This window comes from Stigmatopora argus, chromosome 16, assembly GCF_051989625.1.
Source record: "Stigmatopora argus isolate UIUO_Sarg chromosome 16, RoL_Sarg_1.0, whole genome shotgun sequence".
Classification (NCBI taxonomy): domain Eukaryota; kingdom Metazoa; phylum Chordata; class Actinopteri; order Syngnathiformes; family Syngnathidae; genus Stigmatopora; species Stigmatopora argus.
Window position 1 is genome coordinate 6828926 of NC_135402.1, and position 18188 is coordinate 6847113.

General features: G+C 37.3%; 1 protein-coding gene across 2 annotated transcripts in view; it reads left to right on the top strand.

The window, feature by feature from the left end:
• Positions 1-16954, top strand: part of wdr7 (WD repeat domain 7) — a 37837-nt gene extending 20883 nt beyond the window's left edge. For both annotated transcript variants that reach the window (XM_077621889.1, XM_077621890.1), the window contains 8 exons: positions 4194-4421; positions 8527-8713; positions 11097-11214; positions 11393-11542; positions 11719-11801; positions 11894-11993; positions 13557-13661; positions 13902-16954. In XM_077621889.1, the coding sequence (XP_077478015.1) occupies positions 4194-4421; positions 8527-8713; positions 11097-11214; positions 11393-11542; positions 11719-11801; positions 11894-11993; positions 13557-13661; positions 13902-14105 (1175 nt within the window). In that variant the 3' untranslated portion in view covers positions 14106-16954. The remainder of the gene's footprint in view (positions 1-4193; positions 4422-8526; positions 8714-11096; positions 11215-11392; positions 11543-11718; positions 11802-11893; positions 11994-13556; positions 13662-13901) is intronic.
• The last annotated feature ends 1234 nt before the right edge of the window (positions 16955-18188 follow it).

Here is an 18188-nt window from a genome sequence, read left to right on the forward strand (position 1 = left end):
CCAGTTGTGATTTGGTTAGTCGAAATGCTAACCTCCACTGCTAATCTAATATCAGAGCCTGGAGGCTGTTTGGGTCAGCTCACATTTCTCTTCAGCCGAGTCTTAACGTGCGGCAGGCAAATTCAAGTTCTGAGTAGCGTTATTAAACCCTCATCATTGCTTGAGGTGATTTGGTTTGCATAGTTATTACACAATGATTTTCACCTCTGCTTTACAGGCAATTTATTTTTGTTGTTCTTAAAAAGCTGTTTGTCAGTGTATAGGACTTTTTTTAAACTAAAATACTCAATGCAGTATGAAACATAGTTTTGAAATATTGAGTTGCATTGTATGCTGCATAATCTCTGATGCATAATTGGTATGTTATATCATATCACAGTGACTACATAATTGTCAGTTGGAACAAGAGGAGCTCTTGCTTCTCTGCAGTTGTTCGTACATGCACACTATTCCAGCTACTTAACCATAATAATAATACTTATTCTACTAACAACAGACCAGAGATTTTAATTATTACCACAGCATTAATCCCTTCTATAGCAACAATGCATTAAAAAAACCTAAAACAAAAACGGTTGCAATTTATATAGCATTATACTTGAACATGTTCATTTTTCGACACATTTCCTTAATATTTCTCCTTCATTAACCCATCAAGTACCAGGTTCTTCAGCATATTTGATTGCCCTGAAGGACCTGCATAAAAAAAAATTGAAGCCCCACCTCTTCCCATAAGTCTTTCTTCTAAGCACAAATTCCTGTCTGTGTGTCTTAAGACAATACAATGCATTTAACCTTTAGACTGACTTGGGCAGGTTCGAAGGGCAGTCGCCATTTCATAATTTCCATTTGTTTTTCCTGTGGCCCGTTTCTTCATCTTAATTGGGTTTCCAATTATTGTCCAAGCTTTACTGTCTCCTGACATTCAATCTCAGGACAGAGTGTATCCTTGACCACCCATTTGTCCCATTTGCAGACGTGCACTTGTGTGTATTTTTTTTTCATCGAATTTTCTTTTACATATTTTCCATGTGTTTTTTTTTTCTGTCTCCAGTTTACTTCTGCTTTCCTTCTCACATTAGTTTCTGCTTATATTGATTCCTTTCCCTGAATCTCGAGTGATGAAGTTTTACCAGCCTTCTATTGATAATCAATAGATGCAAAGCCATGGTGTAGGATTGATTGGAGGTTGATAGGGTTACTCCTTTTGAAGTGGGGTTTGGGAAACTTGTTAGCACAGGTTCACCTTCAGGGTTCTCCGAAAAGGAACATGTTTTAGGTTTGAACACGTCTGAATACAGTATTTATGCATTTTATTTCCTACCCCAGATTTAGAATACGCAACATTATTATTATTTTTTTTAACCATACGCTTGTGGTAGGCTTTTTGCCTCCCAGTGTTAATGGACAAAAGTTGCTAAACAAAGCACATCTCAGAATCCACTTTGATGAATGTAGAAAATTGACTGCTTTCATTCTCCTGGAAGCAGGTTATCTGATCCCCATCTGAATGAAGTAAGGCTTGAAGGTGGGATTGGTAGGTAATGTACTGCTTGCCACCAGTAGGTCCAGCATGTTGAAGGCACATCCCACAGGGAGAGAAACCAGACAAAAAATAAGGTCCTGGAAAGACTGAAGGCTTTTCACAATAGTTCTCACTTTTTAGCTGCTGTGTCTCCCTTGGCATTCTTTCTTCATTTCCCATCCATTAAATCAACTATTGTTTGCCTTCTCTCCTTCAAATTGTCTGACCTTTAAATATTATTGTTGCGTTATATCATTTTCTTTCTTTTAAGTATAATGTTATTGGAGAGAGAGAGATTTTTTTTTATTCCAATCCATCTCTCGTCGACAATTTAGCCAAGTGTAGGGCTAGTGGGGAGGAAGGCTTGTTCTTCCCCCTGTGCTTTATTGGGTTATGTTTGGGAGCAGGTTGACCAACAAATAGGATTTTTATACAATGTTATTATAATAGATCTTTTGGTCATGAAGGAAGAAGATCGATAGGCTTCAAAAATCAATCATTCCTTCCACATGTACCAAAAGGCCGCAGGTAGGGATGTGATTTTTCTGATGACTGTCCGCAGACAAAGCTTTTCATAAGTAATATTTTAATCACCCGACTTAGAAAAGCTGTCACAAGATAAAAACAATAATAATAACTGATCCAACTCTAAAATTTGGTGCACTTTGAATCTCATTGAGTTTTTAAAAATAGAAATCTGAATCTTTCAATCACTAGACACAAATTGAACACATTACATTTTGAGTGCATCAGAAAATGTTAATTGTGCTAGTGATTTTAACCAAATCGTTACAAAACAACTATCTCAAATCTGTGTTATTAATTATTGGAAAAACTGACTCAAAGTTAACCTCCTATGGTCGGTTGAAATAAAGTGTAACGTTTGATAAATATGTATTAGTAGAATACTTTTTTCAAGTCTTATATAGGCCAAATTTGCCCTCCTGGTTCATGTTCATGTGCGCCACCATATGTGAAGTCCATTCAAGCTAATGCCTGAATTTTTTTTGAAGAATGTTAGGTTTTTTAAAATCTAGAATACTATGACATATCTTTTAGTTAAATCTTGTCTGATTTTGTGATTTTGTGAGGTAGCCTCAACTTTTTTCCTCTGTTTATACCCAAACTTTTTTGGGTGATTCTGATTGGAAGTCTATCTCTAATTCTGTTATCTACTGGCCCAGTCTGGCCCAAGGAATGGATGCCATCTGTAATCCATTTATCAAACCCAGCCGCTGGGCCTTCTTCCAAATGACAGCTGGCCTTTAGCAATCTCATTATAAAGAGCACTTGGATATAGTATGAAAATATGGGGGAAGGGTTTTTTAGGGTCTGTAAAATTGAGTATAACTAAAAAACAGTAGAACTCACATTTAGAAGAATCACAATACTTTTCTGTAAGCAGGTACAATGAGATATTGTTTATTTTGCTCTTTGTTCTGTTTGCCGACATACTATATAGTTTTGGTTTCATATCTTACTTCTTTTGCCTTTTGAAAAGCTTTTTTTCAGAATTTTTCATGAAAATGGGACTCTGTACAACTCTAAATGTTTAATTTGATGTGCTGTGTTATTTGTTACAAAATACTGTATTTCTTAATTATGGTTAAATAATTGCCTTTGGGAAATTCGTAACCAGGTTTATTTGATCTATTAATTGTATTAGATTGTCATAATCATGCAACATTAACAATTCCACTGGTTCCCTCTCTTTATGTACTATTTCATTTTACAACCCCCTGCTAACAATGAGGGAGGGAGGATTGGGTGTGTGTGGGTGTGGTTAGGAAGCGCTTTGTTCCTTGCGATACAAATTTCAAGTAATGTCCTTATACACCTCAAAAAAGAAACCAAATCTAAATTCAAAAAATCAAGATGTCTTTGTGGTAATGACCAAGTGGATGCGCACTATTTTCCAAGTCCTTATGGACTTGCATGTATACACATACAAAAAGAAAAAAAGCCCCAATTGCCTTTTGAGTATTTTAACTATTTGTGTTAGGAGCTTTCATTTCCCACTTTTTCTCAATACTCACATACTTCAGAAGTTGGCTGTCCAGGCTCAGGTATTTACTGATCACATTCTGACAATGATTTTTTTTCTTCTAGAATTTTGGTTCACACAGTGGGTTGGGACACAAATATATCATTGTGACATACATCACAAAGATGTCTGCCATTGCATGTGTCAAAAATCAGACAGCTCAAAATTGACTGTAGGCTTTCAGCTAAAGAAAAAGGTCTGTGTCTATTTGTTCAGGTCTAAGTAGTATTGGCTAACCCCTGACAAAAAACGTCTGCCCGTTTGGTTATCAGCCATTGATACACAGGCCATCATCGCAAAATATTTATTGGCAAGAGTGTACCAATGGTTGGAAAAACATGTTACAATTTAGATAATATTGCTTTAATTATCTTCCTCGTTCATGTATATTTAAAGCTGTTTTCAAAAAGATAAGGATTCCTCAATAGCTGTTTTTTTGTGTGTCATTTCTTTACACCTCAACTATGACCCCCCCCCAAGAAAATTATTCAGGCAGTACAAATAGTTACTCTTTTGACTATTTAATTTTGTTTTGAAATCAAAGCTGACAATCTAAGAGTCAGCATGAGGTCTACTAAATTTTGCAAAGATTACAATGGTGTTCTTTTTGTCTCTCTAAACAAGGTTGTCTCTCAAACCTTCCACCAAATGCCAAGAAGATCTCCAATTCATATGAGGAGCGCCGCAAACAAGCCACTGCCATTGTGTTGCTGGGTGTAGTCGGGGCTGAGTTTGGTGCCGAAATTGAACCTCCAAAAGGTGCAGCACGAATACGAGGTGGTGGGCAGGTCCCTGAAGGCTTTGGACCAACAAGTGGCAGTTCTTCAAATTATTCCCTGGCAAGACACACATGTAAGTAATTCAGACCACAACATTAATGTATGAATAAACTGTTAGACTATTATACTGTTTCTCTTTCTGAAAATACTATGGTTTTAATGCTGTTTATGCATCAATTACACGTTCAACTACAATTTTAATGGGTTTATATTATGTTGGTTCTTGGAGCGTCAAACATGAAATGTGAGCTGCAACTTGTTTCTTTGATTTTTTATTTTGATAAATTGATCAATGATTATGTTACAGAGCAGTTAAAATTTAAAGTTGTTGATAGACTCTTTAGCTCATGTTTTAACAAAACTGGGACACTCCTATATCAAACTAAAATGTGGCATTGCTCTTTCCAGGACTAAGTAGATCATTATTTAATATAGTACTACAAGATTCAACTTTAATCCGTTTTGCCATGCTGGTCGAACTTTGAACAGCTGCTTTTATAGAATACAATAATGTTTTGGTTGAAATAGAGAAGTAATGCAACAAAATCACAGATGGATTAAATGTGAGGGGGACAGAAAATATTGATTTTAATCTGCCATGCTTGACTCTTTAAAGATTTTGGCACTCAACGCACACGTATACACACACACACACACACACACACACACATACACACACTGATTGATCTGAGACTATGCCACACTGTGTCTACAGCGCTTGGGCCTCAGCAGGCATCAAACCTGCACTAAGCAGAGCTTCTCTTCCATCCTACTACTCCTGAGCTCTGATTGGTCGTCTCTGGGGGCATCTACCCCAAGACGAAGCCTGTCGACTTACTGATAGACTGTGATCCATGATGATTTTAACTTGCGTCTGGACACAGTGGTTAGTTTAGCTCACCTGAATGGACTCAATACTTTCTTATCCCTCTAAAAATAGTATTTAAGTAAAAGGTATTATTCTTCGGCATAGTTCAGTCTATAGTCAGTCTTATTCTTGTTCCTTTGTTTATGTTGTATGTTTTCCAGACCATATTGGTTCTTTAAAGACAGCTTTTCTGAAACACCTGGTATTGATGTTGGGAAATGCAGCCTATTTATTAATTGCTATTAGTTCATTAATTAAAATATTTATTTTCATTCACTCTTCACATCTAAGTGTTCTTTGGGCAAGACAATGAACCTCAAATTGTTCCCAGCGGGCATCGTAGTGCCTTGCTTGAGAGCAGCGCCATCCAATGCTGCGTGAATGTTAGGCACTGTAATGGGCTTTGGGTGCTGTGATTTGCTGAAGTGCTAGATAAGACTCTATTTACAATTTAACAGTGGAAGGTCATGTGAAAATATGGACAGGCATGTGAAACGTTGGCTCTACATTTTCCTGCAGGTCTTATTGTTGCAGTCTGCCCTTCAGCTTATTCTCATTCAGTCTATTGTTTTTGTCTCTGTCCACCCCATCTCCTACTTCACCTGTCTCTGTCATGAAATTGAAAGATGGATTGGTGTTGTTGGCATACAGAACTGTGTGTGCGTGATAAATGAGAGCTGTCTACCCAGAGAGAAGGCAAGTATAGGAGTCTCCAACATAGTGTATGGATTTATGTTTTCATATGGTGGGAGAAGAAATGTAGAGAATAGAGGTGGAAATTGAGCCTAGCATAGTAGGAAGGACAGACAGATGATGACAAAGGAATGGTTGGATGGGATAAAAGAGACAAACTGTCCATCGTGTTCTTTCTCTGGACAATTATCTCGACCATAAATGTCAAAATACTGCCAGTCCCAACAGGGGTCCATTCATCATGAATGGTGGCATTTTGAAAAATTCATGAGCGCTTATTAGAATTTGAGTTGTTTTTTTGTTTGTTTGTTTGTTTTCCTATAGAACTGTGCACATAGCAGGTTTGCAAAATACGTTGCAAGGAAATGTATTCATTTTATACATGGTTTCAGCTCATCTAGGTTTATTGAGGTCATTTGAAATATAATCCTGCTGAAAGGACATTTTTAAAGAGTATTCTTCAATTGTTCTGATGAAAATTGATGAACATACATTCATAAGATGAATTCCATATTGGATGATGCAGTATACATAAAAAAGGGCAAGACTTCCACTCTTTTCACTCATTCTGATCAAGCCTTGATCCACTAAGTCTTAAACATTGATTTACTTTCACTCAAGTGAAATAGCCGAAGAGAGGGTGACAGCCGGAGCAAAGTAAGCAAAACCCCTGTTATGTCGGTATTTGCGTTGGCTCTGTAAGTTAAAGAAGGAATTTGCTGCTATTTCACACTGTTTCTTTCACATCTTCCTCACTCTCTGTCTTTTTTCTCCTTCCAAATTCCAGCTCTAATTATCCTCTCCCTGTTAATGCTACTACTTTAATGAACAGCCCATTATAGCCGACTGATGCTTTGTCAATAGCTATTGAGTCATTTGAATCTAGAGCCTCCCTTTAAATACAGATTGACTGAGACTGACAAAAATGGACCTCAGTGTCGACTTCCCACTTCACTGGTGTTAGGACAAGCTTTCATTGGTGTTTTCATACTCTCTCAAGTCTCTGGTCTTCTTTAACTGGACTTCCAAACAAAAATAAGGCTTTGCAGATTTAAAATTTGAGCAAGTACATACACAAAGTCTACACAGGAACATAAAAAATGGACCTGCCACCCACCACCTTCATCAGTGTTTGTGATGTCATGTTGTGGCGTTGGGCTATGTGCATGCATATTCACGTGAAGGATTTGACTTTGACCAGTGATCTTTTGCCCCATGACCTCCACATCACACTCCTCCCCCAAGGCCTCTCACACAAACACCCATCCAGTTCATATACTGGTTATCAGTTTATGTGAAACTAATCTCTCTCTGGGGCTGACATTGATTTGCTGTCAGAAGCAGGGGGACAATTAAGTTAGCAAATGAATGTTTGCATATTTTACACGCACACTACAAGGGCATTCAACAAAAGGGCTTTATGATGGAGCTAATTAGTCTTGTTTTATAGTTTCTTATCTGTTGATTGAATCATTTTTGATAGATTGTGTTTTTCTTCTTGTGACGATACACATTGTTTTGTTTATGTACCAAACTCATGCATATTTCTGGACAACAATCTAGAAATGTTAATTCACTATTCAAGTGCCTCAAGTTCACAATGTCTCATTGAATAAAACGTTAACTTTTTATCTTCTCTACATTTTCCAAAATGCCCCCTTCTTGTGGACAGAATGTCAGAACAGTTAAAAATAGAAATGACCCATTGTTACTTTGATGGGCCCTGACTAGATCTACTAGGATGATAGATCTTTTCAGATACTTATAGTATATTGTCAAGTTTTAAGGTCGGCCTCAACAGCCACCGGTGTTCGTCAAATTGTGGTACTATCTTAAAAATGATAGCCGCATTGGCATTTGCTCCCTAAGGAATTGTCTTGCCATCTCAAGTTGGACAGGTTTTTTATATTGGTATTTTACTCCTGCCTTCTGTTAACATTTACCAGCACTATAAAACCAGGTTCTGGTGTTTGAGCTGCCTCGTTTTGTATACATTCCCTCTATATCACTTGGCCAAAGCCTGGGGCTCCACAGGGCAAGATCGACAGACAGTCACCTGGGAGATGGCCAAGAGGATGGGTTGTGTGTGCCTGGAGAAGGGGGACGTTATTGAGGGCTGGGGGATATTTTTTGGAACCTTAATGGTCAGTGTGTCCCCTCAGAGGCAGGCTCAAATGTCAGGTCAGCTATGAAATAACCTCTATCTCACTCAGTTGTTTCATCCGGTGTGAGCCTGGTGTTTTTCTGCTCATGTCTCTTTACAAATTTGCAGTTTTCAATTTTAAATTAATAGTGCTTATTACATAATTCAGTGTAATTGTAAAGTATGTATTGTTGGCCATTTGTGACCAGCCTCCAATAACCAAGGATGTGAAGTGTTCCTGGCTTTGCTCAATTAAATGGTTTTATTATGAGAGGAATTCTAAAGTTGTTATGAAAAAATGTAGAAAGTATCTGTTGTTTTACTAAATAGAACCAGGACCTTTTGCCTTTGAGGATGACGTGTTACTAGCATTTTTTAAATTAATTCATTCATGTATGATTATTCGCTGCCTTTACTCCAAGATTCACTGATGAATGATTATCTTATGAAATGTGTTTTATTTAATTATCTCAGGTAAGGCTCTGACCTTCCTGCTGCTACAGCCCCCTAGCCCAAAGCTGCCACCACACAGCACAATCCGCCGCACTGCCATCGATCTGATCGGCCGAGGTTTCACCGTGTGGGAGCCCTACATGGATGTGTCCGCGGTGCTTATGGGACTGCTGGAGCTTTGTGCTGATGCAGAAAAGCAGCTGGCCAAGTGAGTCCAACTACACTTTTACTTAACTATAAGTTTTTCAAGGTAAGGATAATCAGTCAATTTAGTTAAATCAGTTTTTTTTAAAGCAGGTTTCTTCAGGTCTTCTGGTTTTCTTCTTCTGAGCTCTGAAATAATTGAATTTATTGATCACATTTCAAAGTGAGGACAGCTTAAAAAGTCAGAAAATTAACAAATAAACAGATGTATTGGAATGTGTTTTTAATTTTACCATTGCAATACTATCAATAGATGATTCTTGAATGTTTACGTTATTGTCAGTGTACTATTTCACTAACAAATTCTTAGCCTCTTAAAGATTAGAATTTAGCTGGAATATTGTATCTATCATTGAATGAAACTTTTAATTCAGTCTGGACTGGTACCAGTTAAACAGACCGACAAGATCACAGGGACAAACATCCATTTACACACAGACCTACGTATAACCAATATAACCTGAGAGGAAATCCACATAATTATAATAAGTGAAACAAATGAAGAATGAGTCAAAAGTATTTGTTCATTTATGGAAAAAGAGGCATCCAATTATCCACTTGCTATTTGTGTTCATTAAAATGTTTTGGAATGCTCTTTGTAAACCTGAAATAAGATCGTATAGGCACTTGCCACCTGTTCTGAAGGCAAAGTGTACCTGCTTTAATTACTCTCACTATCCCTCCAGTTTAAAGGAGGAAAAGGAGAAGGCAGTGTATCAGGAGTTGAATGTACAAATGGCTGAAAGAAAGTGCAAGTGTGTATTGAAGCTCGTATTTCCATGCAGCTGAATCGCAGTGAGCCTCTTTGTCCCTGTTGCACACTACTAGTCATCAATACACTCTTTACAGAGTGTCTTGTGTGAGTGTATGAGTGCGAGTGATAATCCTTTTTTCAATACGTACAGAATGGTTTCAATACCAGGCCACTAGTCTCCACCCTGCGACTTTAGCCACTGCTTGTGGAGAAAAAAAACCATGTAAGGTAAAGGTACCATTTTGGAACACCTCCACACAACACCTTGAACACCAAAGCTCCTCACTTTAGGACACAAATATGAAACACAATCACATTTGAAATTTACTAAATAAAACTAGTAAATGGTTAAAATTAGAGTGGCTGGTACAATCAACATTGTGTGTGTTGATTCCCAATGATGATAATAATTCAGATTATTCTATTACATGTACCTAATGTTGGTTATTAACCTCATTGGTTTTCAGTGCAATTAGCTCCTTGAACTGCTGCCTTATATCAACCTTGTTACTGTTTCCAATTACGGCCGACACTATAAATGAAATGAAACATTTCACAATTGCTGATTTATTGCTAATATATTACCTTGTTAATCCCTGTCTGTGATCTATAGTCAGAGGAGATGAATCGTGCAAGTCACCCCCACCTCGCTCGCTTTCTTTCACCCGGACACTTTCTCTACTCTCTTACTCATTTGTTAACAAGGTGGCCTTGATCGCCCTCCCTGTGTCACACATATACTCTCGCAGAAGTAAGGGGCCAGCTGTAAGAGTGTCTGCGTGTGTTGTGTGTCTAACTCCTGTTGCATTGTGGGAGTCCATTATGCTGTTGTCTGCTGAATGCCTTCCATTGACTCAGCCTTGACATTATAAGCTTCTCACTAATCTCTTCACTTCATATATTTGCAAGTCTCTCTCTCTCTTGCTCTGTTTCTCTTTCACTTTCATTTCATTTTCATGTTTCTCAATTCACTCCTTTCACTTTTTTTTCTTTTTTCCTCACCCTCACTTACTTTTGGGTATGTATTACATGTGGCTCTAAAATGACATCATCAGTATTGGGATTACTAAGGAATAACCTGTCACTGCTATGCAAAATGTACTTTTCGAGATCTGGTTTCAAACCTCTGGTCACCTTACCCAAGTTGGCCCCCAGCTATGCAGACTGTCATAAAAGAAGGAACACTTTTCAACCTTCTCAAGATGATGATTGACATCCAATCATCCTTATACCATGCATTTCAATAGGATTATCACTATTAGACCATTAGTCCAATCTGAGGGAGGGTGGCAGTGAATGGACAAGTGTTCTTTCGCTGCCAGTACCCCACTTCAAATGGATTTGGACATCTAACGCCCTCACTGGCAGACAATAATGTTATCAGTATTAGACCAAGCCATGATAACAATTATTTTACTGCCAAGGGAGTATGCAGTTATTCAGTATTTAAAGGAAAAAAAGTACAATGTATCGATACAGTACCAGCATGTGAATTTATACACCACCAAAAATAACATCGGTGTATGCTTTTCATCTTCTGATTCGCAACAATAAATGTGAACACGGATACTACTACCATAATACAGTACAAATAGTTCAAGAAAAACATCTGTTCTTCTCTTCTCAACTGTAGTATTACTATGGGATTGCCGCTCAATCCACCAGCTGATTCAGCACGCTCAGCTCGACATGCCCTCTCGCTTATTGCAACTGCCCGGCCACCTGCTTTCATCACCACCATTGCAAGAGAGGTGAGACCAAATTATTTCTCAAATAACTGAGGATCTTCACAGAAATAGGTTCATCTAAAATAATAACTAGGATACTGGAATTATCAAGTAGTCTTTTAATTTTTTTATTAGAGATCTCTTCTCTTTATGCAAGGGCATATATTACTCTTTTAAAATGATTATTTTATTCATTTCACAGGTCCATCGATTCAATGCAGCCCAGGCTAATTCTCAATCACAACAGAACGTTCACACAACCACTCTTGCCCGAGCAAAGACTGAAATATTGAGAGTTATTGAAATTTTAATCGAGAAGATGCCTGGAGATGTTGTAGACTTGCTTGTCGAGGTAATCCGTCCTTTATATCAAGTTTCCAATTTTGAAACATCCTAATCACTTGATTGTACAGTTGTTGTTGTTGTTGTTGTTGTTGATGTTGATGTGACACTATCCAACCTTGTGACTTATTGAAATTTCTATTCACAAAACCCTTCAAGTTCAAAACATTACATGTTCATTCTCAGGTGATGGATATCATCATGTATTGTATTGAAGGTTCTCTAGTAAAAAAGAAAGGACTCCAAGAGTGTTTTCCTGCTATTTGCAAGTAAGTTGGTAATGGAGTAAACTAACTGGTTTCCCAATCAATTTACTGTCACTTCCAGACTGTCCGTGTCTGATTATTGGTAACATTCTCAGGTTCTACATGGTGGGTTACTGTGACCGCAGTCATCGCATTGCTGTCGGAGCTCGTCAAGGTTCAGTGGCCCTCTACGATGTTCGCACTGCAAAATGCCAGGTATGTTTGAAAGTGGCTGTTTGACTGGAAGTGGCTGATGAACATGTTCATCGGCCTCTCCCAGTCAAAATGAGTTGGAAGTCTATCACCCTGAATGGCAGTCAATGGTTATGGTTTTGTTAACATAAATTGTAAATTTTGGTAGCAAACCATAGGTTTCTTCATATTATAAAACAGTTCCATATTCTGAAAGCGATAAATAGATTTTTGGCGGGAGAATATTGAAAACCTATTGGAATACCAAGTATCACAATACATTACCATATGGCTGCATTGTCACGCCCCTATTTGGAAAAGGCCTGTCCATCACACAATAATTTAAAGACAGTAACCAAAAACCATGAAAGATGGAATCTATAGCTTCAGTCCTTCCATTTAACCTGCTTTATTGGAACCACATCACTGTGGGTTAACTAAGAGGAAGTCTTGTTTTTAACATAAAAAAGGCATGTAAAATAGCAAGCACGGAACAAACCTGTATTGATCAGTTAAAGCACCAGCTGGACACAAACATGCACACAAACGCGGAGTAACGTAGCTGACAAAATCCTGGTCACAGAAGCTCATCAAAGTGATGGCAGATGGCCATGCGGTGACTAGTTCGCTGTGGTTAGAGACACGCGCACACACACAATTGTCAGGTGCATTAAAGTACGAAGTGCTGCAAATGGTTTCAAATGTTTTGGACTGCTTTTTTGATTGGCTGATGTATTTGCATAGCATAAGTAGTTTTAACAATCATCTTGAAACCTAGGACTGAAGCATTAAAAGATTGTGCACGTTTGAGATTAAGAGGGTTTGGAAAGACCAAAATTGCAAAATTGGCGTGGAAGTTCGAGGGGGTGGGAATCAAATAATGCAACCAACTTGACTGGGATCTAATATCTGGGAGAGAACCAAGTAAAAATATAAGAATTTCATTTCATCATGGTACGTATTATATTTTATTCTGTCATAGCCACAGATGGGCTATAATTTTAGGGTCTTGGGCGCCAGAGGCGACATGGCTTAATCTCATCTAGTGGTGAGCGTTTCTAATCCCTGTAACAGGCAGGGTTGGAATGGAGATTTCTGGGGGGCCCTTTATTGTGTTACGCGCCCTTCATCTGGTGGCACATTTTATTTCGTTACACACAGTGGAGAGTTGCTTTCCCGTCAGTTCTGGTGGATATGGCAGCATCTGTTGGACCAGAAACTGCCGCTCACCTGATGGAATTATCTTGCTCTGACCGAACACTTACTGTCACGAGAAATGCTTGAGATTTTCTGCCTGCTTTCAATTAAATTTAAACGAGGGTCTAAATTTTGTCTTGGTTTCTTCTTTATTATCACAAAATATGATTTATTGAACTGTGACCGTATCCAAAATCCAAAGAAATTATTTGGAATGTTTTTTACAAGTCAATGTGTGATATAAATCTACCACTTTAACTATGAAACATCCTATTGCCAATAGGTCTCTTACTAATGATTTTTTTAGACAATGTTATAGAATTTGGTAAACATATTTGTTTTACATGCTCAACTGTGATTTTCTCTATTCTCAACTGTGATTTCCTTTAGAACATTCATGGTCATAAGGGCCCAATCACAGCGGTGTCATTTGCCCCTGACGGACGTTATCTGGCAACGTATTCGAATGCTGACAGTCATATCTCTTTTTGGCAGGTAAATAATATGCACTCATTTTCTTATTCTCTAACCATGGAGAAAAAAAGGTTAAATACTTCAATGAATGCCCAAAAAAGAGCTCTTTGAAAGCTTTCATTACATTCGTATTGTATAAACTGTTGTGTTACGTTGATGAAAACAATACTATTACAGTTTTTTTTTTTTTTGCAAACGGCAAAAAATAGTTTATTTGAACATTAAGTGAAAAAGAAAATCTTGTGAATTTGCCCAACTTAGATGAACACCAGTCTGCTGGGCAGCATCGGGATGTTGAACTCGGCCCCTCAGCTTCGTTGCATTAAGACCTACCAGGTGCCTCCGGTCCAGCCAGCATCGCCTGGCTCCCAGAACCACTTGAAGCTTGCCCGCCTCATCTGGACCTCCAACCGGAATGTTATCCTAATGGCGCATGATGGCAAGGAGCACCGCTTCATGGTTTAGGTGGGATCGGTACTGTGAAGTTAAGCCCTATTTCTTGCATAGATCACTTTAACGTCCCAATACGGGATTACTATGGAACCACCATTAAGACGCAATTACTGTGGGCAAATTTTATTTCCAAAATCATGTAGAATGAGGCTTAGATTAAAGTCTTGAAAGCAACCAAACCATTTTAAGAAGAAATGCTATCATATGTTACAACAAACCAAACTTTAAAGGCTTCTAAGTGTATATAGTATTATTTTATCTTCCACAATGATGCTCGCAAAGGAACTTGCTTGATTATATATTTATTACCTGAGACACAAGGTTTACATTCTAATTTGCTTCCTCGTCATTTTAATTAAATATTTATAACTTCTAGTCATTCCTAACTGTTTGTTTGCCTCCTTTGTCAGAGCGGTGCCATTAGTGCTCCCAGCATGCACTGCTATTTATTTGACGTTAGCCTTTATTATGCCGAGAAATTAGGTTTCGTTCACTGTGTTGAATTTTTGTCAACTTTTTAGCATACCTTTCTTTTTATTTCTGGCCAGATAATATCACTTGACATCTGAGGGGTATACTTAGCTACCATTTCTCCTTCTCTTATGGACCAGAATGGGTAAACTGGGGCTCAGCCCTTCTCGCAAAGGTCATCAATCCTTAAGCAAGATAGGAAACTTAGATCCACTTAATAAGGTGCATTTATGTGTAAAAGAGTGTTTACCTTTCTTCGCAGTCCAGTCGTTGACAAGTTATAACTCAGAGTCCTGTGAGCATGAACTGATTGTCAAGTGATGAAGACATGAATCAGATAAGTAAACTAAACACATTTACCTTACCCACCTTTAAATATGAGTACTCTACACGTCAACACAATTATGAGCAGTGGAGTCTGCTTAAGTCTTTGTCATGAAAATATATGTGCAGCTACTGTATTGCAAGTGAAATATAAATGTAAAAAGTGAAATGCTGTTTTATCATGCTGATCATACCCACTTCCCACTTGTATCCAGTATGGGTGGGAGATAAAATCCCGAGATGTACAGTATTTGTATCAATACATTTGTGTAAAGTGGCCTAATATGTTGCCCATTTGTCTTTTTAGAGTTAAAAATTACAAATTCACTCATTTCTTCCCATAAATACAAATAAGATTCATTTATGCATCCGATAGATTCTCTATCCACATATATTGCTTCTTATACACGGCTACTACGACCCTTCCCCTCTTTCCTGCCATAAGGAAACACATAAAAGAAGCTAAAAGGCCTTTGATTTATGCTTGCAATAATCCTGTGACACGTACATGTCGCTGGCAATGACATCAATGCTATTACTGGCTACAAGCATAATGGTGATATTTTTCTTTTTGCAATCCTCATGTTATGGACATTTTTGCCTCATACTTTTCTTGGTTTCCTGCAGTCTTATGTACAATGAGGAATACATTCGTCAATACCATGATATTCATAAAGTTATGTGTTGGCAAATAGTTTTTAAATTGTAACCTCTTATAGTCTTCTGTTTACCAATTGCCCTTCCGCTCTTCGTTGCCTCCTCGATCTTTTGCCAGATTTCTCAGTGATATCAGAAAGCTTCTGACAGTAATATACACTTTTAAAGACAGGTGTCAAAGATTTTCAAAAAATTCTTCTCAATTTAGGGGGAAAAATAATAATCTAGGAGATCTTAAGACTGCTCTTAAGATCTCATCATTGGTACAGTGAATAAAAAGTCTACAGGACTGTTCAATTGTTAGATTTTTTATAAAATAGCTTGTATTGGATCGTATTCTTCATAGGTAGCAGCTACAGAACACAGATAATTAACCATTTAATATGCTTTCAAATAGACACAAATATTGTACAGCAATGTCATTGACAAGGACTGTCCAGTCAAAAGTGATGAAAAGAAAACTTTAGAAAGTGTGCAAACGGTCTGACAGCAAAGTTAAACAGGCTGCAGCATTTTCCGACAAGAACTGGCTGTTAAGTGCATGTGACAAATACCCCTAAAATATTCATCTTTTTCTCATTTTTTTGTATCGCAAAAAAAACTGGATTTCAACAGGAATGTGTGAACTTTTTATATCCATGGATGCTCCACAGAGCATTGAGATCTTAATCTTCGGTTTTCTCTCTGGCATGCTCAAGGGTTTGAAAAAAGAAATAAATAAAAGCAGTTTTTCTCAGCCTCTCAGGGGGAGGGAAGGTGAGAAAACGAAGGCAAAGAGGAAGAGCTGAAGAGTAAGTAACAAGTGAGCGAGATCAGTCATCCGAAAAAATGAAAACATTCTTTGGTGAAGGAAGGGAACCGAAGAACTTTAAGTGGTGTGATGCAATGTGATAGAAACCTTCAGGGTTACAATGTGATATAACATCACCGCCATTTTACCACTCAACCACATTGTAATGAAATTTCTGGACTCCCCAAATTAACATTTTAAGCAACTTCTTTCTCCTTACAGAATATTTTTCACCTTAAACTCTATTGTCAAGGAGAAAAATTCACTACAAAACGAAAATGTGTCATCGCCCTTCCTCTTTTCAAATCAAATTTACAAAACAAAACAATTAAATCTTTACGCAGTACAGTAAAATGGCCTGAAATCGAGATGTTCCGTGTAAGTTATGAAAAAATGTAAAGTGAAGATTCATAATGGGGGCATTTACTGTTCCAAGTACCCCATCAAATGGTTTCCTAGTGTATATCGTGTTTATGTTCTGGAAAGATATTAACGTGCGCGTGTAATGCATGCGTGTGACCTCTATAACACAGTGTGAAGTCACTGTTATCAATAAATGTGTATAGTGGTATACTTTGTTCTTGTTTTGAGTATGTGACAAATAAAGATGGAGGAAAGGCGGGACTTGTTTGTGCATCAATTTAATGGATAGGTTTTAATTTTCTGAGGGTCAGTTTCTTTCTATTATAATGCAACTTTACAATTTACCATGACGATTCATTTCAAAAGGCGACATCATGTTCTAAATTAGTTTTGCATTTTGCACGTTATCCAGAAACATAATAGTGATTTGCTGTTTGTTTCTTGATTTTTTTTTTTTTTTTTAAATTGCAAGAATTAACTATTGAAAAAGGATGCTATTTGAAAGGCATTGGAAAATTAGATATTTGTGAGCTTTAATTTTTTCTCTTTTTAAAATCAAGGTCATTAGGGTCGTTGATTTTATTATGTTTTAAAACTTATGTAAAACAAGATACTAAAATTCTACACAGTTCCCTACATTGATTGTAAAGGTATTGAGTCATAGTCTGAAAATTGCCGTCTATATATTGCAAGCACCTGAAATGTACTTGTCATCAAATGAGTCATAATGTACAGGAAAACTAAATGGGAATTGTAAGAGAAGTACTCTGGGTCTCCTTTCTACTTTGGTTGAAGGCTTAACATTTGTGTGCAGTCGAGTGTCAACATAATATTGATTAGTACACAAGTGTATCTGGTCCATGATGTTGGCATGCAATGAACAACACAACTGCGTGTAGACAACATGTAGGCTCTTGACTGTAAAGGGTGTTAAATGAAAGAAGGTTGCAGGGTTAGTGTTCCTCATCGCACTACACTGACTTTCATGACACTACTTGAAAAGTGGCAAACATTTATTGGCAAGCACAAAATGCTGTGTGATTTGCATAGCACTAAAATCTTGAACTTTCCTCGTGTTTATGCACTAAGAAGAAAATGTTGGATCTTTGTTTATTTTCACAGGCTTATGGTCCTAATCCAAAAGAAAAGCTTTTTTTTGAGTATGTGTATTTTTCAAATATTGATATTCCCAATGTTTAAGTATTCCATTTTATTTTGGTGGAGATAAAAAGATGAGCCCAGGATTTACTCTTAATTGATTCTATCTTGTTGGTTTACAGTGGTTTGGGTGATTACATTTGCTTATGAAGTAATTAAATTAGTTTTTATACTTTTTTTGGACTACTAGGCATTCTGAATGGGCAAATTTGTTTCGATAAATAATGATTATAACTATTATTCATTTGAATAGAAAAGTGTTTTGTACTTGTGTAATTATTTATTTGTGCTAAGACAAATGACACAAAAAGAGAACTATGGAAAAAGTAACT